The sequence below is a fragment of the Saccopteryx leptura genome, chromosome 3, assembly GCF_036850995.1.
Source record: "Saccopteryx leptura isolate mSacLep1 chromosome 3, mSacLep1_pri_phased_curated, whole genome shotgun sequence".
In the NCBI taxonomy this organism is placed as follows: Eukaryota; Metazoa; Chordata; class Mammalia; order Chiroptera; family Emballonuridae; genus Saccopteryx; species Saccopteryx leptura.
This window is the reverse complement of record NC_089505.1, coordinates 53,088,782-53,113,990: the sequence shown is the minus strand read 5'-3', so window position 1 is coordinate 53,113,990 and position 25,209 is coordinate 53,088,782. Positions and strand designations below refer to the sequence as shown.

General features: G+C 38.2%; 2 protein-coding genes across 6 annotated transcripts in view; one reads left to right on the top strand and one right to left on the bottom strand.

Annotated features, from left to right (window-relative positions):
• The window catches only part of AK9 (adenylate kinase 9), a 176,700-nt gene extending 161,885 nt beyond the window's left edge, over window positions 1-14,815 (bottom strand). For all 3 annotated transcript variants that reach the window (XM_066373487.1, XM_066373484.1, XM_066373485.1), the window contains exons 1-5: window positions 14,809-14,815; window positions 6,970-7,097; window positions 5,662-5,725; window positions 3,854-3,906; window positions 3,662-3,758 (exon numbers count right to left, since the gene is read on the bottom strand). In XM_066373487.1, coding sequence (XP_066229584.1) covers window positions 3,662-3,758; window positions 3,854-3,906; window positions 5,662-5,725; window positions 6,970-7,086 — 331 coding nt within the window. In that variant the 5' untranslated portion in view covers window positions 7,087-7,097; window positions 14,809-14,815. The remainder of the gene's footprint in view (window positions 1-3,661; window positions 3,759-3,853; window positions 3,907-5,661; window positions 5,726-6,969; window positions 7,098-14,808) is intronic.
• A 1,078-nt stretch (window positions 14,816-15,893) lies between these two features.
• The window catches only part of FIG4 (FIG4 phosphoinositide 5-phosphatase), a 150,686-nt gene continuing 141,370 nt past the window's right edge, over window positions 15,894-25,209 (top strand). For 2 of the 3 annotated variants that reach the window (XM_066373481.1, XM_066373480.1), the window contains exon 1: window positions 15,894-16,176. In XM_066373481.1, coding sequence (XP_066229578.1) covers window positions 16,111-16,176 — 66 coding nt within the window. In that variant the 5' untranslated portion in view covers window positions 15,894-16,110. The remainder of the gene's footprint in view (window positions 16,177-25,209) is intronic. The other variant, XM_066373483.1, reaches the window with a different exon arrangement.

Below are 25,209 nucleotides of genomic sequence, written 5' to 3'. Positions count from 1 at the left end.
GTAAAATGCAATTTTTTTGTGTGTGACAGAGACAGAGAGAGGGGACAGACAAGAACATACAGATAGGAAGGGAAATAAGAAGCATCAATTCTTTGTTGCGGCACCTTAGTTGTTCATTGATTGCTTTCTCATATGTGCCTTGACCAGGGGGCTATAGCAGATTGAGTGACCCCTTGCTCAAGCTAGTGACCTTGGGCTCAAGCTTGTGAGCCTTGCTCAAACCAGATGAGCCCATGCTCAAGCTGATGACCTCGGGGTTTCGAACTTGGGTCCTCCGCGTCCCAGTCCAACGCTCTATCCACTTTGCCATGGCCTGGTCAGACTAAAATACAATTTTTAAAGTTTTACATTATCCATGTGTAAAAGCACGAATTTATTATTATTACTTTATAAAATACCTCATTATTGATCAACACTAATGCAGGTCTTAAAATCATCTACCAAAATTTTAAATCAATAGTTAAGGAAGTATTGCTATAAATAATATTTTTCTGATAAGAAATAAAATCATTAGGCTAGGAGGAGGCATCTTTAAAAATTCCAAATCAATTTATTTTAGGCACATGAGGTGCCTCAGGAAGGAAATTTCATGCTAATAATTCTTTTAACTCATATTAGTAAAGATCATATGATGAATGGTAAATGTATTTCATCGGTGTTACGTGGTATATATTATTTTTCTTTTTAAAATTAATATTTCACAGTATAACAGACTATATATGCCTATAATGTTTATGTAAGTTAAAGGGGATAATAAAATTCCTAGGTACCCCTCATATAGTATAAAAAGTTATCTGTGATTTTGGCTTAGCGCATTCATTGGCTTGCATCCCTACCCAGAAACCTAAATCTTCTCATAGAAATTCACCCTGTTTAACCACCATCACATTAATTTCCTTAATATAAGTCTTTAATTATGTAACTGTATTGCTTGAGAAACATTTTTCTTATTCATAGAATAACTCCTTCAATGGGAACTGAAAGCCTTCAACTGATTTTTATATTTTAATAGAACTATTTTTCTTGGAAGAACAAATGGTTATTCAGCTTTGGATATTTGGCAGACATTTTATGAGAAATGAATGGAGTGATCCTTTCACTTCAAGGACAACTGACACTATTTGTTGCCAATTATAAAATTCAAGTGAAAATTTGTATTTTGGAAATCTTGTAAACGTAACAGCTTCTCATTCTGTTTTTTTTTTTTTTTTGTATTTTTTTTCTGAAGCTGGAAACAGGGAGAGACAGTCAGACAGACTCCCGTATGCGCCCAACCGGGATCCACCCGGCATGCCCACCATGGGCGACGCTCTGCCCACCAGGGGGCGATGCTCTGCCCCTCTGGGGCATCCCTCTGCCGTGACCAGAGCCACTCTGGCGCCTGGGGCAGAGGCCACAGAGCCATCCCCAGCGCCCGGGCCATCTTTGCTCCAATGGAGCCTTGGCTGCGGGAGGGGAAGAGAGAGACAGAGAGGAAGGAGGGGGCGGGGGTTGGAGAAGCAGACGGGCGCTTCTCCTATGTGCCCTGGCCGGGAATCAAACCCGGGTCCCCCGAATGCCAGGCCCACGCTCTACCGCTGAGCCAACCGGCCAGGGCTGCTTCCCAATTCTTAAAAGTTATCCTGATATGGTTGGTGGTGACATTAACAAATGTGATTTTTTTTGATATTGTTTAATGAAATGTGTTAACATTTGGAAGATGTGCATAACTCAGTGACCAATATTTTCCAAATGACTAATGCCTGGTGCCACAAAATCATGTCTGGGGTAATAGACCCATTCCAAAGGTCTTGGATGATCAATAGATTTTAATGGAACAGAGTTTGAAAAGTTCACTGATAAGGTTTTAGATTCCACAATGCAACTAACCTTTAAGAAACTTCCCCTTGTCAAGTATTGATGTAGGATCAAGAATATCCATAATTATTCTAAAGACTATTAAAATGCCCTCCCTTTTCCAATTACCGTTCTGTGTGAAGCTAGTTTTTCTTCATAAACTTCAACAAAAACAATATATTGCAACAGTTTAAGCAGAAGCAGACGTGAGAATACAGCTAGGACTTCTCTTAAGCCAGACACTGAAGAGATTTGCAAAAATATAAAACAATACCACTCTTCTCACTAAATTTTTTGCTTTGAAGAATATGATTATTTCTATAAAATATGCTTTTTATATTAACATGTAACAATTTTGTTGTTTTTAAGCAAATATTTTAAACATTCTTAGTTTTCATTTCAAATATGATAGTACTGATAGATATAATACGTGTAAGCAAAAGCTCTTTTGAGGCCTCAACAGTCTTATAAGTGTAAAGGAGTCTTGAGACCAAAAAGCTTGAAAACTACTTTCCTAAATAATACCTAGAATAGTTTAATAAAAAATGCTACTAAGCTTCTGTTGATAGGTGAATAAATGTGTCTAATAAGCCAGCCTCAAAATCCTCACTTAAGAACATGCTGATTACACTCTTATTTAAAAAAAATCAGATCAACAATTCTCATGTTAATTCAAAATCCCACTGAATGTGTCAATTTCTTCTAAGCTTTCTCAAACATTTTACTGTCTACTTCTATGTAATGAACATTATCCAGAGAAGCAATCCTAAGTAGTTTAACTTCAAAGGACAAAAAGGGAGACCTTTTAATTGAGTTTGGATATGAGTTATATGATTCTCTCCTGGTTTGCTGTAATCCTTAGTTTCCAACTTGTTTTACTTATTTGCTCTTGCTGTTGTCTCTGACACACTTTGGAATAGTAGTGGTAGCCTAAGACTTTCATCCTATTTGAGGCTTTTTAAATGAGTCCTAGGCAGGCACCCCTGCAAAAATACAGCCACTGCATTCATTGACACTGTCTCAGGAACTGGGCCAGCTCTTTCTTGGCTTGTCTCTGATGTTCGTGCTTTTTGTTTTCCTGTCTCAACACTACCCTAGGTGGGTTTGGCTTCTGTTGTTAACCTAGCCCTCACTTGCGTAACAACATTTTTTGAATTTGTTTTCAAGACTTTGACCAGTGCCCGCTCTGTGATGTGCTGGCTGGCACTCATGTCCAGGTTTGACACATCACAACGGTGGGCACTGTGGTGAGGTGAAGGGGACAACATGCCTAGCCCTAGACTGAATTCAACCCTTGCCCAGCTCACCCATCCTGACTGGATAATTCCAAAGCCCCTGTCCAGCATCTGTTTGAGTGCAGGGAAACTTCTCAGGTCCAGCGACTGAATAAACAGCAGAAGCCTGCCAGTACCTGGAGCCCGAGGGTGAGCTGGGGCTATTCTTGTTTCCATTCCTCCCCGATAAGTGTGGATTAACATGGAGAAACCGAAGCCATTGACAGGACTTAGCAATCAAACTCAGGAAGAATGGGAGAGCACTGTGAGAGTGACCACAGCAGATTTTTGATGCTTTTTTGTTGAAAAACACAATGCTAAAAGAAGATTTGATCATACAAACTTAATTTGTTTTTATAAATATAGAGTATGAAAGAAATGAAAACAAGTAAGCAAGCAAATAAAACTATCTGAGCTGCTCAGTTGAATTCTGGCTCTGGGACCTGTGCCAGGGTATATGAAAGAGCAATTCCAGAAATTATTTGTGCTGTAGACAAAGCATAAGTTTTAAGGCTGCTTTGATAGCCACCAATGTACAAAAATAAACATACCAAAGTGAGAGACTTCTATCGAGTTGAGCTTCTCCCACATTAGCTTTGTGACAAGTTCATCTGGAATGCTTTGACCACTGATCAGCATTGACTGCAACTACAAAAAGCACAGATATTTTACATTACTGTATAATATACCTATGATACAAAGCTATTTCTAAAAATATAATTTTGAAATTTAGATTTGTTTACCATAACTCCTAATTCGGTTTCACTGGCAATCTGATCTTCCAAAATTGTTAAAGCTGAAATAGGAATTCAAAATATTAGCAAAAGCTGGCATTAGAATTGTCAAATTAAGAAACACATGTGTGTTTTGTAATGGGTAATAACATTTGGACATCACTTTTGCATTTACAAAGCATGTTTATACACAGTGTGTCATTTAAGCCTAACAGAAGTGCCGAGGCAGCAGAATGTATTTCACTGAGAACACGTCTCTGCCATCTCGGGGAAGCTAACTTCCTAAACACCTCCACACTATGCACACTCATTCCCTACATAATATGCAAGAGAATATGAGAAGGAAATGAGGTTGCATATATGACAGTGACATGGAAATTCTGAAGTATTACACAAAACTATCTGGACTATATTTTTGGTCCAGATACTTTTATAACCATATGGTTATACCCAGAGCCCATTAATTTTGCACACTGGTTGTATAAAAGAAAACTATGCATCAAAAAATGATAAACTAGACAAAAACTGTTCAGAAAAAGCTGAAATTTGAATATTATGTTTCCTTTTTAAGAGGAAATGTTCCATCTTTTGATGGAAGACATCCTGGGATAGAAATGACAGGGAAATGACTAAGGGAAGGACCTGGGAGCTATAGTATGTCCCTAGCTGTTAATAATTTATGGGAGATTAGGTATTCTTTAAGATTTCCTACAAATGAATTTTTTGAGGAAAATTTTTAAGTTTTTTTTTGTGTGTGTATGTGTTATATGTTATTGAATTGCTCCCCCAAGTTTATCTAATTGCAATTTCACTAACAGCCTGCGGAATGCTCATTTCATCACATTCTTGCACAAAATTGATTGTAAAAACTTTAAAATTTTACTGCTGATCTGATAAGCAAATATTAATCAGTTATTTTAATTAGCATTTATTTGAATAACAATTTTTTTTTTGTATTTTTCTGAAGTTGGAAATGGGGAGGCAGTCAGACAGACTCCTGCATGCGCCCGACCGGGATCCACCCGGCATGCCCACCAGGGGGCGATGCTCTGCCCATCTGGGGCTTTGCTCTATTGCAACCAGAGCCATTCCAGCACCTGAGGTAGAGGCCATGGAGCCATCCTCAGTGCCTGGGCCAACCTTGCTCTAATGGAGCCTTGGCTGCAGGAGGGGAAGAGAGAGACAGAGAGGAAGGAGAGGGGGAGGGGTGGAGAAGCAGATAGGAGCTTCTCCTGTGTGCCCTGGCCAGGAATCGAATCCAGAACTCCTGCATGCCAGGCCGACACTCTACCACTGAGCCTACCGGCCAGGGCCAAATAACAATTCTTGATTAAGAGACTATATATAAAGATATCAATCTTTGTCTTATATATTATAAAGAATGCAAATCAATTTATAAATAATAAAAAATAAAATTATCACATTAATTCCTGGAAAATATTCCAAAGAGCAGCTGTGATCTTCTGTTTTCATTTTTCACAGAGAGATACCCCAAAGACACATATCCTTAATATTTCTAAATTATGAAATCAGAGAATTAAACTCAATAGAATGGAGTAAAAAACCTTCATAAACCCTCCTATATTCTATGAACAAAACTAGGACTAACCAAAGGACAAAATATGTTTGATGATATTATAAAGATAATTCACTGGGTTGATAGTGATGTGTGATAAAGCAAATATATCAAAATGTTAATTACAGATCATAGGGGGTGAGTAGAGGGGTTATATGAGTGCTTACTGTATAATTCTTTACTTTCTATGCATATTTGAAAAATTAGTATACTAAAATATTGGGGGAAAAGTAAAATTTACCTTCTATATGAATACATTTCCATTCTTGTGCTATTTGACGGGCTAATGTTGTCTTCCCAATGCCCTTAAAAAGAAAGATGTTATTTAAAACCCAATAAAACAGCTATTTGCCAGTGAAACAGATAATTTTATTATTAAAAATTCTATTGATGGTTACTATATTATCAAGTAAATTATTTTCCAAAATAAATGAAGAGTAGGCCTTAGAGATTTATAGCTTCATTTTTCTCTACTAATGGTCTCATTTATGAATGGACTTAAATATATATTTTTTTAAATTACAAAAATAGCCCTGAAACCAGGCAGCTGTACCAACATGTATTCCAGGTATTGTACACTTCTGAATGTCAAATTTTGTAATTTTGAATATAAATCAGTGTTTATATTGAGATTCACCATTTTATTTCCTTCTAAAAGTTTATAATAATGAATGTATTGAGACTTTCATTTAGTAACTTCCAAGAGGAAAAAAAGTCTTTCTAATGGACATCTTTGAAAAGTATAATATTTTAAAGATAAAAGATCACTTTAATGAAGCAACAGTTGCAGCTGATTACTCTCACTGTTGATTTTTAGAACTCTATTAATGCTTTAGAAACATAATAAAAGTTATTAGAACCATTTTTTTAGAACCTGTTCCAGGCTCCCTATAAAATTAAGTCAAAAACAGGATCCAGCCCTGGGTCTCTGCTGTTCTGGAGAGGCTCTTTAATTTACCAGCTCAGATTTGTTCATGGTAACTACCAACTAGCTCTGTGGCTAAAAATACCTCTTACCTAGAGATCCTTACTAGAACTGCCTTGAAAGGCAAGCCATTTTTGTTTTCTTCCTATTTTGTGGGGAGACAGTGCGTAGGCCCACTAATTCACCGTGGGCAAAGGTGAGGCACCTTGCCTCGGCAGCTTCAGATATTAATGAAAAAACCTCCATTTGCCCTTATTTTGTTCTCCCTTCGCATATCCACAGCACCTCACAACAAATCCCTGGAAGTTTAATATGTAAATTGAGTCTGCTATGACATTGGATCACGTACTACTAACAATTGTCGTAGTACAGTACTTTGATGAATTAATTTCTTTACAATAGAAAATCAAAGATAAACACAATCTAGGCTTCTTTTCAATTATAATGTATAAGAAAGAAAGTTATAAATTTACAACTAATATTGTATTGGATTTTAAGTCACACAATGAAAGTCTAATAGACAAAATTAGCATACTATGTGATTTTCATTCTTATATGGTAACATAATATTATGATTTAAAGATTTTAAATATTATACTAAATAAATTAGAAGAGATAACTTACTGGTTTCCCAAATACAACAAAACAAACAGGTTTAGACAACAAAAAGTCTTTTTCAGCTTCATCTTCATTAAATATATCTACAAAAGGATGGTCTTCTATTGCCTCTTGAGAAGTCATAATACAAAATACTGCAATAAGAAAGAGTAAGATTGTTAAAGAGCCTAATTTAGCTGGAACAGGTTGGTAGGCTAAGAAGAACTAGAATATCCTGGAATTTGCATAGGCCACAAGTCATTTCATACCACTAAACACATGGCTTTTGCTAATAATTGCAAATAAGTTAAACTCATGTATTAAAATAGAAACAGGTTATTCGTATGAGATAAAAAGCAAAACCCATTTCAGGGGTCCCCAAACTTTTTACACAGGGGGCCAGTTCACTGTCCCTCAGACTGTTGGAGGGCCGCCACATACAGTGCTCCTCTCACTGACCACCAGTGAAAGAGGTGCCCCTTCCGGAAGTGCGGCAGGGGGCCAGATAAATGGCCTCAAGGGGCCACATACGGCCCGCGGGCTGTAGTTTGGGGACGCCTGCGTGAGTATATGCTATAAAAAAGACAGTTAAGACAAAGTGTTTTGGAGAGACTAAAGGGGAAAAATACATATATGTACATAGACACATATATTGTGTGTATTTTATTAAAAATCAAATTGAGTATGTTAATATATATACACACATCTATTTGTGTATGTGGGTAGGAACTACCAATGGCTTTAAAATAAATCCTAATGGAAATGAGAAAATATGTACAAATAAAAAATAATGAACATAATATATACCAAAACTTATAAGATATAGCTAAAGTAGTATTTAGAAGCCCTACATACTTAAATTAGAACAAAAAAAAGTATGAAAAGTAATGACAGGCTCTCAACTTAAGAAGTTTGAAAATGAATAACAGGAATTTAAATATATTTTAAAAATTAATAAAAAAACACAAACATTATAGAGAAAGGGTCAACAATGCTAAATAGTGGTATTTTTAAACAGCTTAGACATAAAAATCTTTGTCAAGAAAAGAAGATAGAAAGTACAATTAAACAAGATTAAACAGTTTTTTTAGATGGAAGTTTTCTTATATCTCAAAACTAAAATTTTTCTGTTTCTGTTGTTTATTTCTAACTCATTATATCAAATAATGTTCTTCATGTTAGATTAATTCTTTGAAATTTGTTGAGGCTTTTCTTATGGTCTATCACAGGGTAATTTCCAAAAATATTCCTGTATCCTTGAAAAAAATATATGCAACTTACATTTGTTTGACATCATGTTGTTGAAATGTTGTTTACATTGTGTTTGTTAATTTTATTGGTTGACTCTTCCATAACACTTGCTGATTTATTGCCTACTCAATCAAACAATATTAGATATATATAGAAAAGAAGGACTATAGAAACAATAATTGCTGCAGATATAGATCAGAGGACATCATAAACAGTTATCCAGAATAAATTTGAAAACTTAAACAAAATTGATAAATTCCTAGAAAAATCGGTTCCTCATGAAAAAAAAAAAGAAAAAAAGAAAGAAAACCTGAGTGGTTCTATAACCATTAAGGAAAGAAAGTCAGTAACTAAAAATCTTCCCACAAAGAGACCAGATAGTTTTATTTGAAGAGCTCCATGTCTCACAATCTTACACTCTTTCAGAGAAAAGATCAAGTGTATGTAGACTTCCTACATATGTCTATGGGTCTCTTATAACTTCCATACCTAAACCAAAGAAAAGTATGAAAAAGCAAAATTGTGTGCCAACTTCATTCATAAATAATATTTTAAAAATCTTAATCAAAATAATAGTAAGTTGAATCCAGCAATATATAATATAAACCTGGATTCAACTAACATCATGATCAAGTTAGGCTTTCCTCAGAAATTCAAGGCTGAGGCTTAATATGAGAACATTAAGTAATCACATCAACATAAAGAAGAAAAACTATATGATTATCCAGAATAGAAAAAGTGTGAGGCAATTCAGCACCCTTTAATGGTTAATAAAAGATAAACTCTTAGCAACTAGGAATAGAAGGAAACTTCCCTAAAGGATATAGGATAAAGGATATAATAAAAGACAAATATATTTAATGATTAAATACTAAAAATGTTCTTTTTATTTTTTTTATAAACATATTAAAAAAATTTTTAATTTAGTTTTTACATTATATTTATTCATTTTTTTAGAGAGAGGACACAGAGAGAGAAAGAGACAGAGAGAGGAAAGAGATAGAACAGAGGGAGGAGCAGGAAGCATCAACTCCCATATGTGCCTTGACCAGGCAAGCCTGGGGTTTCAAACCGGCGACCTCAGCATTCCAGGTCGACACTTTTACTCACTGCGCCACCACAGGTCAGGCTAAACATATTTTTTTTAAATGTAATTTAATTTAATTTTTTTACAGAGACAGAGAGAGAGTCAGAGAGAGGGATAGATAGGGACAGACAGACAGGAACGGAGAGAGATGAGAAGCATCAATCATTAGTTTTTCGTTGTGACACCTTAGTTGTTCATTGATTGCTTTCTCATATGTGCCTTGACCGTGGGACTACAGCTGACTGAGTAAACCCATTGCTCGAGCCAGTCACCCTGGGCTCAAGCTGGTGAGCTTTTTTTTTTTTTTTTTTCTCAAACCAGATGAGCCCACGCTCAAGCTGGTGACCTCAGGGTCTCGAACCTGGGTCCTCCACATCCCAGTTCGACGCTCTGTCCACTGCGCTACTGCCTGGTCAGGCCCAGATATTCTTTTTAAGGTCATAACAAGACAAAAGAAAGAAAAGTGCAATTATTCTGAGTTGATACAATTAATTATCTATATAGAAAACTAAATTACGGATACATTACAAGACTTACTGAAATAATCTGGGTTACAAATGAGATAGGTTCTATAGGTTTGAAAATATAAGTATTTATATGCACAGAAAGGTAAAAATAAATACTATGTTAAGACAAACATCTAATTTGCATTTAATAGGTCAATGTACCTGTTCCAACTTTCATACAAATTTAACTTAAGACCAAACCTACAGAGCCTATCTCATTTGTAACCTGGGGACTGCCTGTACCAAGAGGAACCAGGAGAACAACCTGGGAGATCTTGAGAGTGCTGGGTAGGGGAATGTTGACTGGATAAGAGTTTACTGATATGTGGGCTTGCTCCCATGACTCATGCTTTAACATCCTGGCTAGATACTTGGAGTGGGTCCTAATTCACTTAGTCAAAGGCCTGGAAGGAGCAAGATTAGAAGATAAGTGTCTGGGGAAGAAGCATGTGAGTGGACTTATGAGAACGGTGTACTAGATAGAGAACACATGCTAAGGTGACCTCTGATGAGAAGTCTTGATTACCCTTGTGTAATTCTCTTTAATTGCAGCCTGTGACTTGCTTCTAAATATAGTGAGTATGTTAAGCAGTGTCACCCCAATAAATTCAATTAAAAAACACAGATTTAAAGAAAAGTAATAGAACTGTCACTCCCATGATAACATTATGTTATATAAGAGTCCCTCTTAGTAGGCTGGAGAGAGATTTCCTGGTTGGCTCTGAAGAAGTAAGTCACTATGTTATAAGGTACAGTAGGTGGTCTCTAGAAGCTGAGAGCAGCCACTGGGCACCAGCCAGTAAGAAAACTGGGACTTCAGTCCTAGAGATAAATTTTGCCAACAATGTAAATGAGCTTGGAAGCAGATTCTTCTGTAGTTGGGCCTCCAGATAAAAATGCAGCTCAGCCAACACCTCGATTGCAGCCTTGTGAGACCCTGATCAGAGGACCTAGCTAAGCTATGCCAGGACTCCTGGACATGGAAACAGTGAGATATAAATGTGTTGTTTTAAAATGTTAAATGGCCCTGGCCGGTTGGCTCAGCAGTAGAGCGTCGGCCTGGCGTGCGGAAGTCCCGGGTTCCATTCCCGGCCAGGGCACACGGGAGAGGCACCCATCTGCTTCTCCACCCCTCCCCCTCTCCTTCCTCTCTGTCTCTCTCTTCCCCTCCCACAGCCAAGGCTCCATTGGAGCAAAAGATGGCCCGGGCGCTGGGGATGGCTCCTTGGCCTCTGCCCCAGGCGCTAGAATGGCTCTGGTCACGACAGAGCGACGCCCCGGATGGGCAGAGCATCGCCCCCTGGTGGGCATGCCGGGTGGATCCCGGTCGGGCGCATGCGGGAGTCTGTCTGCCTCCCCGTTTCCAGCTTCAGAAAAAATACAAAAAAAAAATAAATAAATAATAAATAAATAAAATGTTAAATGGGTGGTAATTTGTTACACTGCATAGAAAACAAATACAAATGAACACAAAATATGTGGATCTTGTGTCTCACAAAGCATCCAACTTAGAAGAGGCGATCATCAACCAGGTGGACAGAACAAGTATCCAGTAAATGACAATTAGTCTTTGTCTTTTGTCACCTTGGTGCTTGCCTAATGGGCTCACAGATGGAATAAACATGGTGTCAGGGAGGGAGGCAATAGAGGCTATGCATGGGCTCAGCAAAAGGCTTCCTCTCGTCAGGGTAATCTAGCTACTACTTATGTTAGATGTCTTACCTGTTTTCAGAAGAGACTGAGGCTGACCCCTCAATATGATACATCCATTCAGTGACAAATTGATTGCCCAGGACCCCTTCACCTTGGAGAAGGCTGCAGGTGACATGTGTTCCTAGTATGGGTTTGCCTTCCCTACCTGCAGAGCCTTGGCCAGCACCACTTTCTGAGGGTTGGATTGTCTCATTTATCATCATGGAATCCCACATAATATTGCTTTGGATCAAAGGACCCTCTTTATAGTAACAGAGGCATGATAAGAAGGATCTACTGATCCTACCACATACCACCTCACCTAGAAGGTGCTGGTCTGATAGTTAGTTAAAATGGCCTCTTTATTTAAAAATGTTTTAAAAATTAACTTTAGAGAGACAGAGAGAGGAGGGGGAGAGAGAGAGAGAGAGAGAGAGAGAGAGAGAGAGAGAGAGATGCATTTATTTGTTGCTCCACTTAGTTGTGCATTCATTGGTTGCTTCCTGTATGTGCACTGACTGAGAATCAGACCCACAACCTTGGCATTTCAGGACGATGCTCTAATCAACTGAGCTAACTGGCCAGGGAAGAATGGTAGTTAAAACAATAGTTTGAGACTGTGTGGGATTGAGACACTGTACTTCAAGATGAGGAATATGCTTTGAATAAAGGCTTGGCTACGAGTGGCTCTTCCCACTATCATTCTGTGATTGACATGAGGAATTTGCACCAAACTTTTTCAAAACTTGAGGCTTTACTGTATTGGAAGTCCTGGTTTTGTGTGAGGAGAGAAAAGCACCTTTCAGGGGATCCACTTATGTTTAACTAAACCTAATATTGCTACTGCCACCTGGTCATGTTTGGCTCCACATTACCTGTTAAAGAATTACTACACTGGTGGAGGTCGAGTTGCTGCTATGTAATTGCAGCAGGGAGATGTTTTGAACTCAGGGCTTCTCTGAGATTCCTCTGGATGCTTTCATACTCAGTGAATGGATAATTGTGGCAATCTCAACCTGATAAGGACATGTAACTGGGAGTTGTACACTCCAGGGATGAAAGCTAGTTTCCTTGCTGGTAAAACAACTTAGACAAATGCTGGCTAAGGGTAAGGTAAATTTAGAATGGATGGTAGAGGAGGGAACTGGAGAATTATCAGTTACATACTTAGGATTAATTGCAGTAATGGATTCTGTAGCTTGTCCTGTTAATCATCTTTTTGTGAGTATATTTCTTTTAGAAATTGAGGCCAGACACCACAGTGACAGATGGTGTGAACTTAGTATGGGGGATGAGTGGATATGAGTGGTGGAAAAATTGGAACATAGCAGATGTTATTAGTGCCCTGCTCATGTCTACTCAATGTACACCTTTTCCATGCATGGCCAGCCTGATTTCCAACTGCTGGTGGGCATGTGTGACTCTGCCTAAGGGCTCTTTCTGGCTGCCAAAACCTATTTTGCCTGAGCACAGAGCAGACTGGAAATTCCAGATGATTAATGTTCAGCCAATAACTGGTGGGAGTTGATAAACAAATACTCCAGCATCTTTGCCTCTTATGAGGAAATAACTAAGACATACATTAATTCCAAGTGAGTTCTCCAGTGAATTCAGCCCACAGAGAAATCTGCTTGACAATATTCCCTTTACTAGCTTCCTTCACTTCCTTGTTGTTGTTTATGGGATTATTCCCAAACTATTTGTACTCAAATTTTTGTCTCAGGATCTGTTTCTGGCTGAAGCAAACTAAGACAAAGTTCAAATGGAAGTGCTTATAGTATAATAACTAAAAACTAAAGTATTGGAAAACCAGAATTTGACAGATATTTTAAGAGTTGTTATTCTAAATAAAAACATTGTGCAAATATTTAACTCATTTTCAGAAGAGTTGGCTTCCATTATAAAATGCAAGAGAACTAAATATTTTTCCCAGTTAAAAGATCCAAGTCAATGCAAAATGTCAGAACTGACATGGTCATCTTTCTAGTTCTTAATAAAAAGAGTACCAAACTGTGAAAAAAAATTAAAACTATTTAAGGTGACCAATCGTCCTCCTTTAGGGAGAACAGTCCTTTTGTAAGTTCCATCCTCCCTCAAAGTGTCCTCCTACATGTCCTCCTTTTTGATACTGTTAGACTAATCTGTAAACGTCCGTATTCGATTGATGCAGAGTCGATCCATTGTGTGTGATGTGACGTATTTGTATTTGACATGATGATTCATCAAGGATCAGTACAGTGCAGCGAGATGCGGTTATGAGACGCATGTGCTCTGCACAGGAGACCTTGAGAGAGTGCTCGATTTACCGAGAGAGCAACTGGCTTTGTGTACTTACTGAAACATGACACGGCACATACGACATTGTAGACTCATGATTATTTCTTTCTCAGTGAATATTCAATCATAGACAGGTAAGCACAATTCACATTTTATTAATTCATTATCTATTAAATAATTTCCAAATACGTATAATTTTAAAGTATTTTCCCGAAATTCGAGTTTTAAAGTGGAAATCTAACCTCAAACCATATCTATTAATAACACATTTTGATTAAATATTTATAGTTGCATAAAACAGACTTTTTAAATTAGAAAATGATAAATACATTCGAGTATCACTCCAAATTAGTGGTTTTGTTTGATATTTAGTTTTACTAAATGAGTACTTTTTTCTTACAATTACTATTAAAAATTAATAGGCATGTAAGCATGATTACAATATAAACTATTACAAATGTTTTATTATGCATTTATCATATTAAGTGTATTATTGTTGCAGTGAATAAAATGTTTCTTTTATTTACGATACTATTTTCTTCAATTTTTGTCCTGTTTTCATTGTAAAAATGTTGGTCAACTTAAATTATTAAATATTTATTTTAAAAGTTTTGTAATTTCTCAAGTTTGAATTTACACTATTATCTCCAATATTACATTGTTATATAATCTCTAATATCACATTATGTGTTAATACTAAATTCAACACAAATTTTTAAAGTTTCCTTATATTTAGCAGTTGAAATAATCTCTAGCAGTGGGTCCTGTGATTTACAGGGGGCCGAATTCCTGGAAAACCTGGCACTCTGCGTAGGCTAGGTTAGCTGCCAACCAGTACATTTTAGGCTGTCAGAATAGGCGCTCAGTAAGTATATATTTGTGGAATGAAAACAGTCATTGAAAGGGGAAGTAGTTTTAAAAAGTGGAATTTATGGAGATCTACAAGTTTAGTATTGCAAGAAAAGGAATTGGTCAGGGGTCCCCGCAGGAGGTGGAATTCCATTCAATCTATAGTTAAATGCATTGTGTCAGGGGACTTCCATCCTTACTTACCCGGCCGCAGCGGACCCCGCTGGCGAACTACAGCCGCCTGGGGTAACTCCCCTCTCTGTTGAGCGGTTGCCTAGGGAACTTGGCAATGCAGCGCGCAGGCACTCTTGGAGAAGGGCGGGGGGAGCTCGAGGGCGGAGTTTCAGGCGGTGGGACTGTAATTTATTTTCTTATTTTAAATATTCAATTTTGTACCTAATTTTGTGTCCATTATTATAATACACTGCTTTTCACAAATTAGTAAGGCGATAACCAGAGAAGGTACATGCATTGCCCATTTATGTCACACACATCAAGTGGGAGAAAACTTACTTGAACACAGAACTGCCTGACTCCAAAGCCAATGCTCCACTACACCGCACTGCACGACCCTCAACAGTCCCTTTGTTGAGTTTACAAGTGGTTAGTCTCCCGCACAAATACATGGTAAACTCCAAAATTTCCAATATTAGGTGATTAAAATTTTTTTTCTTATTTTATTTATTTACAAGAGAGAGGGTGAGAGAGAGAGAGAAATGGAGAGAGATGAGAAGCATCAATTCTTCGTTGTAGCAGCTTAGCTGTTCATTGATTGCTTTCTCATCTGTGTCTTGGTGGAGGCGCCTCCAGCCCAGCCAGTGACCCTTGCTCAAACCAGTAACCTTTGGCTCAAGCCAATGACTATGATCAAGTCATGTCTATGATCCCACCCTGAAAAGGCAACACTTCTACCCCCCAACCCGCGCGCGGTCAGAGGGGACCTCAGGGTTTAGAACCTAGGTCCTCACAAGCAGGTGTCCAGGCAAAGACAGACAGAAGTTGGGAAAAAAACCAGACCAACTTGGGAATGGCTCTGTATGAAACTCGGAAAAGCGCTTCAAAAGAAGCAACCCAGTCCCAAACCTCCCCTTCTTCCAAAGTTAATTACCAGATAAATCGAGAGACTCAACTACCTTGACTACCTTCCCCGTCCTCTTTTTCTACTGCCAGCACCAAAGATGGCGCCCTCCGCTCCCTCTCTGGGCAGCATCAGGTTCTGGGAACCTCTACCCGACCTCTCTATGGTACATCCTCCAACCCCGCCCCACTGCTCTAGGGGCGGGGCTTGCCGGGAGGTGGGGCGTCAGGATCCGGAAACACCTGAGCTGTTCCCCGTGATCTATACATTTATCTTTGTGTTTAGTGCCCTGGAGGTATTTGTCTGGCTGGATCTCTTGTCTAGGGTCTGAGGTGTCATCTTTCTCGGTCTCCTGGGGCTACCCGGAGGCTGCCGCAACCTGGGCCGCGGCCTGGTGCCCTGTAGTGGGGCTCTCATTTGCTCGGGCCATGCCCTCGGCTGCCGCCCCCATCATCAGCTCGGTCCAGAAGCTGGTTCTGTATGAGACCAGAGCTGTAAGTACCCGGCGCGGCGGGACTTGGCGGGGTGTGAGGAGTAGTGGGCGTGGGGCGGGGGCAGAGGCAGCTGCGGCTCCTCCGCCGGTTCTCTAATCCCAGCCTTGGGGACTGTGCCTGAGGGGCTTCAGCCAGTTACCTCACCCCGAACGCTGGTGCTTTTTTCCCCCCACTTAAAAGCCATGGCTGGAACACACTGGAACAGGTGCTTGTAGATCTCAGACACTGTTTATGAGATTCTGTATGAGTTACTGGATTCTTTTCAACTTTCAGAAAGTTTGTTGTGAATTCTGTGGTTCACTAGTTATACACTACCGGCATGGGTATGAGAATATATTTTAACCTTCGAATTGGTAACTTGTCTGTTTTTCTATTCCATGTAATACTATCACTATGATTGATGCTAATTACCAGTATTTTTATTACTGAAATTTTTGGTTTTCTTTATTTGAAAGGAAAGAAAAACTTTTTTGTTTGTTTTTGTTTAAAGACAGCTAATTTGTTTGGATAAAATTATTTTGCTTTTCGCTTGACTTTTTCCTAATACATTTTTTTTGTTTGTTTTATTACTTCAAATGGCCATATAAATATATAGTTGCTAACCAGATAAGCAGGCCAGGTTTTTATGATAGTTTACTAGCTCCCTAAAATTTAGGGAATGGTGTTTATAGAAGTACAGTGTATATTTTGTCATTTGTGTGGTTAGAAAATACAGTTTTTCTAAATTGGGATTTAGGGTCTGTGTTTAAAATTACACTTCGTGATGACAAGATATGCATATAACAAGATTTCTTATGCTGTTGTCTTACAAGTTATATTACGTGGAACTTGGGTTGTATTCATTAGACAGAGTACAAGAAGGTAGTTATCTTAACAGTTTTCTCAGTTTTAACATGGTCCTAATGACATGTCTGCCTCAGGTCATCATTAGTGTAGAAACACTGTTGATCCCAAATTAATTCCACTGACAGCTTCATTTGATTAGATTCAAACCTGAAGATCAAATTATCTAATATAGTGCATTTGCAAATATTTCATTTCTTTGAGTAGAATCATACAGAGTATCATTTTGACATTGAAGCAAAACCTTCTGCTTTCTGTACAGTGTGCTGGCAAATAGTTAGAAACATAAATACTATCCTGAAAATATTATAGAAATTTCAGCCCATTAATAAACTAAGCATTCACGAAGACTGGCTGAGATGTTAATGTTCTTTCTAATGCATAATTCATATTATAGGGCTCTTCTGAATCGGAAACCTTCGGTAGCCACCATTCTGAGGAGAGTAAAATAAATGTTGAATTTCTTAGTTTCTCATTCAAAGCCATATATGATTGGTCCTCAACTTGTCTATCTGGTCTTATATCTAATATCAGTTCAACAAACATTTATTGAAGATTAAGTTATGTGCTTTTCTGTGCCTTATCCTGCAGTAAAATTGTATTTATTTCAGTTCCTAATATCTCTGTTTTTCTGCTGTTCTCTCACCTTGTAATGTTCCACCCTGTTTTCTAGTCAAAATTCGCTGGTCCTATGTACTCAGCATAGATCTAGTACAGTGCTTTGTGAACAGTAGGCTCTCAATAAATGCTGGTTGAGGGGGTTTAACACAGAGATATGCGTTCTAGAATTCTGTTTTGATGCCTCTCAGTCATCTTAGTAATGGAAACTAACTCTGACCAACTTAGAAGTAAGAGGTGAATTTATCAACAGGATGCTAGAGGATCCATTGCATAGAAGAATCGTTGGATGAATCTAACTCTCCAGCTGGGGGAAAGGCAGACACAGGTAGCGGGGTATGAGAACCCTCTCAGATTGCTCCCACGGACACAGCATGGTGCTGGAGAAGGAATCTGACTTGGTGATGATTGGGAATCTGCCCCTGTGTGGACAAACCATGGTGGCCAGGAAGGGTCTGGCAGTAATGACGTCTGTGGAAACACCCCTTTGTTTCAGGGAATGGTGGAGCAACTGCCTGAGAGATGTCTGCTGCATTTAATCTTTGAACCTCAGTTTCCTCAGCAGTCTAGCATGTGGTTCTTCCTTTATTTTAAACTAACTGTACCTGGCCATGCATTGCTGTGGCTCAGTCTGGTTAAATGGAAAGGAAAGAAAAGAGAAAGCGCACGTTTCTAATATGTTTAATTTCACAATGCTTGTGGGTATACAATATTTTTTGTTGTTCTGTTGTCTGTGCAGATATAGAGATTATCTGGTTTGCCAAGTCTAGAACACACAACATATAGTTGTCCATGTGAAAAGCAATCCCTGTGTAGATCTAAAGCGCACAATTCTAAAGATTGGCCCTGACCTTTGTTGATGGTGATTGCAAACGCCAATCGAATTGGGAATTGCAATCTCTTAAATTGAAATGGCATATCCGTTGGAATCATAGGAATGTGAGGAATGAGGACATCTTCACTTTTGAAAGGTCCTGTCAAAATTGTTGCTTCTACAACATTGCTCATTAATTTTATACAGCGCACAGACCCAAACACTTCATGTTTTACCATGAAATCTATCAGTGACTTCAGCTTCTGTCTGAAAACACGTGCTGTGATGTCATGCCTATTCACCAGCAATTGCCCAGGAAGTAAGTGCTGTTGTATATCATCCCAAGCTGGATTGCATGTGAATGTAATGAATAGGTCTGGACGCCCGTAGTGACGAACATAGGCAATTACATCTTGAGCATAGTCATGCATATGATGTGGACTGCCTGTATTTGAAGATGGCAAAATCGTTAGTCTTCCAACATTAGTTGTATTAAAGTCATTTATAATTGCATCTCGCAAATGAACGAATTCTTCAGAGCGAAGCTTGGTCTGATTCAAACGGGTGAATATCAAGTGTTCTGTTTTGATTTTTGCATACATATCTACAATGTATTGGTGAAACAATTGACGGCCTTTCAAAATGTGATTGTCTTCATTCTCTCGAATTATTAATCGGTATGAATAATAGTTCATTGCACTGCATTTCATATTTATTTCTTCACCACTGACTGGATTTATCATCCTAATTTTGAAGTGATATCCATCGGCACCAAAAATTGGTTGGATATTGCAGGGCATCGTAGTATTGATGAGTTTCTGCAAGTTTTGTCAATTGATTGTTTCTCTGATGAAGAACAATACCTCTAGGTTGGAATTGATCTCAGACTATAACAATTGCCACTTCGTCTATAGTTGGAGCAATGAATCTTCGCACATGTTCTCCAGCAGCCGTTTTGTCAGCATGAATAACAATCTTGTGTGTATCAGATGGCATCATGTCAATTGCTGTTTTGAACAAATGCACTAAATTGTTTTTTTGTGAGGAAGCTCTTGCAGTTGGGAAACGATGGACCTTTTAATGCCGGTAGAAATTCCGCAGCGTGCATTCAATTCATCATTGCCATCACTGATGAAATACATTTTTAGGAATTTATGTTGACCATCTGGGAACGGAAGCAGGGAACCTGCTTTATGATATGTTTGTCCTTTCACTTTGAAAATTGGCATGAATTGAGCTATTACGATTTCTGCGTCGAATGACGTCATTTGGAAGCATGAGTTCTATTTCCTGATGTTAGATAGGAAATGCTTTGATTTGGCAGTATTTCCGGCAAGCAAAGTTTTTAATGGCTCTGGTGGTTCTCCAAGTTGAGGCAGTTTAATTTTTCCGGCGGCGCAACACATTCCTTTTGTTTCTCCATTAAATTTCAGAGCCTTGCAATAAAGACACACTTCAGTCATAGTGCCGATGAGAACATGCCGATGAGAACATGCCGGCTCAAACTATAATCATCAGCTGGGTTGTACCGGAATGCAAAGCGATTGTAATCGCGTGATTGCTGAGCATGGAGTCGTGTTTGACGCTGATCTGCTGTTTCTCGTTGATGTCTTTTAGCCACTCTCAGCCTGTTGCGTTCATTCTGTTGAGAACAAAGCAGATCTGAAGCTGCAGAACGCAATCACTGTGCTTGCAACTGTGCATCAAGTCTGGCTGTATGTAAATGGATCGTAAATTGGAAACATTGAAATGGAATTGTAAAATATTTAGTATAGCATGTGTTGCTTTTACATCCAACAGATGGCGCTGTTTTTCAAAAAAGCATGTTTTTACCTGTCACAGGTGTGACATCTATATTCAAATGCAATGTTGTGTCAAAATTTCAAAACAATAGGTAAAGAACTTTCAGAGATTTAAGATTTTGAACAAATGAACATTTACATTTTTATTTATATAAGATAGGTTATTTTAGATTTTATTTATTCATTTTTAGAGAGGGAGGAAAGAGAGAGAGAAAGGGGAGGAGTAGGAACCATCAACTCCTATATGTGCCTTGATCAGGCAAGCCCAGGGTTTCGAACTGGCGACTTCAGTGTTCTAGGTTGACACTTTATCCACTGTGCCACCACAGATCAGGTCCTTTTTGTAGATTTGACTTAAGCAAAGATATAAGCAAAAAGATGTTTTTGAGTAAGAAGCTCAAAGGTTAAGGGATGTCAATAACTTAGAAAAAGCACAAACTTACTAGCAACTAAGTAGATCCTAGGAATTAAAAAAACAAACTAGCAGGTTGTATTGAGAATAATTGCTAATGCTTATGGAACACTTCTATGCCAGGCACTATTTAAAGCACTCTACATATATTTTATTATTTAATACTCATAAAGCCTCTAAGAGGTGAATGTTGTTATTCTGCTATTATTATTTGGTAAAGAAATAATAAATGAGGCAAAGAGAGGTTAGGACAGTGCTGCTGAGAATGTGGTCAGGAACTGCTGCCAGGCATAGGTAGCTGGACTGCAACAAATTACTTACAGACATGGAGAGTAAATGATGACAAACTTTTTATCAGTTTGACAGAGTAATCGTATTTCTGATGAATCAGAAAACTTAGTACACTTGGTTGTGGTTTATGTCTTTACATTTTTGTTTTTAGCTTTTTTATTATGGAAATTTCAAGCATATACAAAGTAAACAATAAGGTAAACTCCATATCTATCACTCAGATTCTAAATTACCAACACTATCATCCTTCCATTCTCTGCCTACCACTTATTATTTTACAAGTTTATTTTCCTCTAAAATTTACATAAATTGAAACACACAAATCTAAGCTGTAGAATTTGGACAGAGGTATACACGCGTGTAAACTACATACCAATGTTGTCTCAAAAAGTTCCTGTGTCCCTATCCAATCTGTTCCTTTTACCTTCCTGGCACTGATATACTCTATTTTTTTTAAATTTTTATTTAGCCTTAGGTTAGTTATGTGTATTCAAGAATTTCATATGATTGGAACTGTGCAGTATATACTCTCTTAAGTCTAACTTCTTTTGCTTTGCATAATGTCTTTGAGGTTCATACATCTTGAATCAGTAGTTTTTTCCTTTATATTATTCAGTGGGAATCTATTGTATACATATTCCACAATTTGTTTTTCCATTTTTCCTATTGATTTAGACTGTTTTAGCATTTAGGATGTTGTTAAGCCAACTATGAACATGAACATTCTGGAACAAGTATATATAGACATGTGTTTCATTTCTCTTGGGTAAATACCTATGAATGAAATTGCTGGTCATAGTGTTAGTGTTTGGTGACTGTTCCATTCTACACTACCATCAGCAGTGTGTGAAAAAGACTTCCATTTCTTCATATACTTGCCAGCATTTGGTATCGTCAGTCTTTTAAATTCTAGTGGATTTATAGTATTTCATTATGGTTTTAATTTGCATTCCCCTAATGACTAATGATGGTGAGTGTCTTTTCATTTATATCATATATAGGCCATTTTTACATCATCTTTTATGAAGTGTCTGTTCAAGTTTTTTGTCCACTTTTAAAATTTGGGCTGTTTGACTTTTTATTTTTTATTTGTAGTTCTTTATATATTCTGAAATCAAGTCCCTTATATATTTTGTGAGTATTTTCTTTCAGTCAGTGACTTGCCTATTCATTTACTTTTCTTTTTTTTTTTTTAATTTTTAAATTTTTCCGAAGTGAGAAGCGGGGCAGAGGAGGCAGACAGACAGACTTCCACATGTGCACGACCGGGATTCACCCGGCTTGCCTACCAGGGGGTGATGCTCAGCCCACCTGGGGTGTTGCTCTGCAATCGGAGCCATTCTAGTGCTCGAGGCGGAGGTCTTGGAGCCGTCCTCAGCACCCAGGCCAACTTTGCTCCATGGAGCCTTGGCTGCAGGAGGGGAAGGAGAAAGAAAGAGAGGGAGAGAGAGAGAGGGAGAGAGAGAAAGGAGAGGTGGAAGGGTGGAGAAGAAGATGAGTGCTTCTTGTGTGTGCCCTGGCCGGGAATTGACCCCGGGATTTCCACACACCAGGCCGACGCTCTACTGCTGAGCCAACTGGCCAGGGCCTGCCTATTCATTTTCTTAATGATCTCTTTCTTCACCTTTATTGAGGTGTAATTGACAATATTATAAGGTATTTAAGGTATATCATGAGATGATTTGATATATGTATATATTGTGTTAATGATCTTTTGATTCACAAAAGTTTTAAATTTCAATGACGTCTTATTTTTCTACTTTTTTGTTTATGGTTATTGCCTTCTGTGTCCTAGGTAAGACATCTTTGCCTACTCCCAGATCACAAATATATTTTATTGTGTTTCCTCTAAAATATTTATACTTTTAAGTGTTATGTTCAGGGGTATTTCAAATTAAATTAATATTTGTGTGGTGTGATGTAGGGATTGTATTTACTTATCTATAGTATTGTAACAAATTACTCCAAAACTTAATGGCTTTGAATAAAAGTAAACATTTAATATTTCACACAGTTTCAGCGGGTCAGAAATGTGAGAATGACTTAGCTGAGTAGTTCTGGCTTACGGTCTCATAAAGTTGCAGTCAAGATGTTAACTAGGGTATTGTCATCTGAAGTCTTGACTAGGCTGGGGACTCTACTTCCAAGATGGCTCACTAACATGTTTGACAAGTTGAGCTGGTTGTTAACAAGAGACTTTAGTTCCTTACCTCATGGGTATCCCATGGGACTTTTGAGTGTCCTTGTGATTTGTTAGCTGGATTTGTCTAGAAAGAGTGATCCAAGAGAAACAAGGACAAAGCTGCAGTGTCTTTGTGGCCTAGCCTCAGAAGCCACATTCTATCATTTCTGTAATATCACACTGTTTGTGCAGGTTAGCCCTGGTCAGTTTTAATAAAAACATTTAAAACTATAAATGTAAATACAAAATAATCAAAAGACTATGGAGAAATTACTAGTAACCTGAACAATAAAGTAGTATATTCTTATCTGCAAAAAGCTTTTGTAAAGTAGTCTGAAAAATAAAAACACCTGTCAAAAAAGGACAAGGACATAAATAGATAATTTGCCAAAATGGAAGTATGGTTATGAAAAGGTATTCAACTTTCTATCAAGACAATAAAATTTAAAAATATTTTTATTTTTCATGTCAGAGTGGCAAATTTTGAAAGATGGACCAAAGTCATTATTGACAATTATGTGAAAGAAGTGGGTAGTCTTGTTTCGGTTTGTGGGAGTGTATTGATTGGTTATGAAGGAATTAGGGTGCACATTAAGAAACAAAAAGACAGTGGACAAGATGGGCTGTCTCTTGTCCTGGGCCTTTATTTAAAAGGATAATTAGGTGAAGTAAAGGCTGTCATTGTTACCTGTGTTTAGGGTTGGATTTCCAGAATGGTTGGAGAGGAAAGGGAGGTGGGTTGGTAGACGGCATGCGGGAGGTATGCAGGTATCACCTTGTGAAGGGTCTGCTCCCTCCCAGACTCACCTGTTCCCTCTGGCGCCTGACACCTTCATGCTGCCCTTTGGCTCATATAACCCCTCTCTTACCTTCAACTGTCCTGTGACCCAAGCCTACAGATAAACTAAGGCCAGATCCAGTTCTAATGCTCATACAGCTCAATGCAACTAGGAGTTGCCCACAGGAGAATTAGCCACCTGAATTTATTATGGGTGACACTGCAGTTTACTCTAGATCAGGGGTCCCCAAACTACGGCCTGCGGGCCGCATGCGGCCCCCTGAGGCCATTTATCCGGCCCCCGCCGCACTTCCAGAAGGGGCACCTCTTTCATTGGTGGTCAGTGAGAGGAGCATAGTTCCCGTTGAAATACTGGTCAGTTTGTTGATTTAAATTTACTTGTTCTTTATTTTAAATATTGTATTTGTTCCCATTTTGGTTTTTTACTTTAAAATAAGATATGAGCAGTGTGCATAGGGATTTGTTCATAGTTTTTTTTATAGTCCAGCCCTCCAACGGTCTGAGGGACAGTGAACTGGCCCCCTGTGTAAAAAGTTTGGGGACCCCTGCTCTAGATGATTCCCAGTTTATAACCCTGTTTAATATATGTTGTCATAGGGGTTTTACCATTTAGTAAGTGACGACCATTTCATAATAAAGAAATAAAGCAGTTGACTTTAAAATCGGTAGCTGAACAGAACTGTGGCAGATTTTTGTGTCTGCATGTGTATTTTTGGGGGGTGAAATTGTTATGATACTCTTTACTCTTGCTAGCTCAAAATTGTTTGTATGTATGTATGCAGATAGGTAGGTATGGATTGATTTATTTAATTCCTGCCTTGTTCCAAAAAGATTTAAGGAAGCTTCTCCTTCTTCCCCACCCCATCATGCAAAGTAGAATAAAGTAAGTAAGACCTATGTTATGAAGAAAGCAGCTTACTTAATTAGCCTCGATATTGGCCTGGTTTGTGTAATTAGGGAATGGAGTAGAACAGTATAGGATGCGGTAGGCTAAGGGGTTGGAGCAGGGGACCAAATCAGTGGTCCCCAACAGTTTTTGAGCCACAGACCAGTTTAATGTCAGAAAATATTTTCACGGACCGGCCTTTAGGGTGGGACGGATAAATGTATCACGTGACCGAGACAAGCGTCAAGAGTGAGTCTTAGACAGATGTAACAGAGGGAATCTGGTCATTTTAAAGAAATAAAACATCATTCAGAATTAAATGTAAATAAAATGGAAATAATGTAAGTTATTTATTCTTTCTCTGCGGACTGGTACCAAATGGCCCA